Raw genomic sequence first — 1949 nt, forward strand, 5'->3', positions numbered from 1 at the left:
AACGAGAAAAGAGCGAACCGGAAAACGTGAAAATGTGGCTCCGGTTTAGTCCGAACGGATTCTCAGATTGAGCGAGTAGCGCGAAGGCTTCTAATTGGTGGAGAGACTGCACGTCGTTGTCAGTGGGTGGGTTTTTAACCAATCGCGTCCTTAGAGTGCCGCTTCTCGACCAATCATTTTGTCCGAGGGTGGGCTTTCGACCAATCACGCGAGCGGATGCGGCTGGCGTCCATTTTGGCCGGGTTTTGGCTGTGTTGTGTTTACAGTGTGTGGCCGCCGATTAAAATATATATTTGTTATACATTACAAGAAACAATATATAAACATATCCAAAATCAATTTACACAAAAACTATTTATAGGACCCATAAATCCCTCCGTTGCAGGAACGTATGTCACGCCTCGTTTATATTTCCTTAAAAATGTCAGACACAGGGGCCTCTCCGGCGAAGATGAGAAAGCTAGAGCATCCGGAGGAAGCCCACGAGGGCCGCGAGTACGACCCCGAGACTCAGAAAGCGTTGGAAGAGATAGACATGTGTCAAAATGAGATTGATCAACTTAACGAAAAGGCGAGTGAGGAAATCCTGAAGGTAGAACAAAAGTACAACAAACTCAGAAAACCAAGCTTCGAGCACCGAAGTAAAATCATCCAGAGGATCCCCAACTTCTGGGTCACGGCTGTATCCTTTTTTAATAAGAGAATAAGAGAAACATTCGTCTGTTGGGTCTAAGGAAGCTCCCCCAGTCTTGGTCCTCGTGTGAATGCCCCTTCCTCTACACGATGGCTTTTCTCTTGTATTGCATGTTGAATTAGGCTTATTAGGGGTTGCAGAAGCCAGGAAGAACCTTGTTGAGGCTTATGTTATAGTGTGTGTAGCATTAAGTACTTCGCCTGGGAGGAATTCCATGTGGTAAACATACCATGAGGAAGCCATGCTGGTTCTGCATGTTCAGTGAACCACTCTTTGCTGGATGCATTTCGGTTTTTGTATCAGTGATGCTGTAGGGTATTCTGGTGTTGTTTTATTCTCTTATTTATTATCTTTTTTTGACTCTTGTAGGAATCTGTGAATGAACCCAAAGTTAGGTATTTTTTTTTGTGAAGGGCGAAAGCTATTTATTGGATTGTTATTCTGCTAGGTTGCATAGAATTATTGCGCATTCCAGAGGTTAATCTCGCTATGACTGGTACACAGCCACTTTATCAGTAGGAATCGAGAACAACTGTTGCACTGTTTATGTCTTGTCATGTGGTTACTCTTAGATGATGATGCAAGGTATTATACACAATGGGGGTTTGGTATTTTATGTTCTGCTTACATCTTTGTATTATCTAAATACTTTCTGTAACTACTTTATTGCATACTGATCTGTAAGGTATTATAAATAATATGGGTTGGGTGGTTTGTGGTCTGCTTCCATGTTTATATTTTCTGATTACTTTTAGTAACTACGTTATTGCATCCCGATCTGTCTCAGATCTGTTGCGTTATTTTGATCCATTCATCATTTTGAATTTATTTGACTTGTTATTTAGTGAAATCTGTTGATTTTTTTTTTCAGACGTACATTTATATCAAGGTAAACAATGCGTGGAAACAAGAGAGTTTCAGTGTTCTACTACTATGTCCCAAAAGAATTCATACAGGTCATTGACAAACTTTTTTTTGGTTCCAATGTTCTACAACTATGTCCCAAAAGAACTTGTACAGGCCATTGGTCTTTTGATTCTATCTATAGTTTATTTCTTGATATATATTAACCCAATCCTGAAGGGCCCGGTGAAAAGTGGCAACCCTCTACACCGGGCCTATGCAATATTGCATTGGGAACGTCACTGGTGTTAACCCCTGTCATCAGGCATTTAGCCGTGTCACATGGGTGTGACACACCGTCATCATTGGGTTAACATCTATCAGTTGGCATAGTAAAAAGGATAATTTGCTT

At 41.0% G+C, this 1949-nt stretch overlaps 1 protein-coding gene across 3 annotated transcripts in view; it reads left to right on the plus strand.

Moving 5' to 3' along the window:
- The first annotated feature begins 201 nt into the window (after positions 1 to 201).
- Positions 202 to 1949, plus strand: part of Set (NAP domain-containing protein SET) — a 10369-nt gene continuing 8621 nt past the window's right edge. For 2 of the 3 annotated variants that reach the window (XM_043037222.2, XM_043037231.2), the window contains exon 1: positions 362 to 682. In XM_043037222.2, the coding sequence (XP_042893156.2) occupies positions 392 to 682 (291 nt within the window). In that variant the 5' untranslated portion in view covers positions 362 to 391. Of the gene's footprint in view, positions 290 to 361; positions 683 to 1949 lie in introns of those variants that run through there. The other variant, XM_086549859.1, reaches the window with a different exon arrangement.

Source organism: Penaeus japonicus, unplaced genomic scaffold (genome assembly GCF_977035675.1).
Source record: "Penaeus japonicus unplaced genomic scaffold, GWHDUDI00000001_assembly GWHDUDI00000022, whole genome shotgun sequence".
NCBI lineage: Eukaryota > Metazoa > Arthropoda > Malacostraca > Decapoda > Penaeidae > Penaeus > Penaeus japonicus.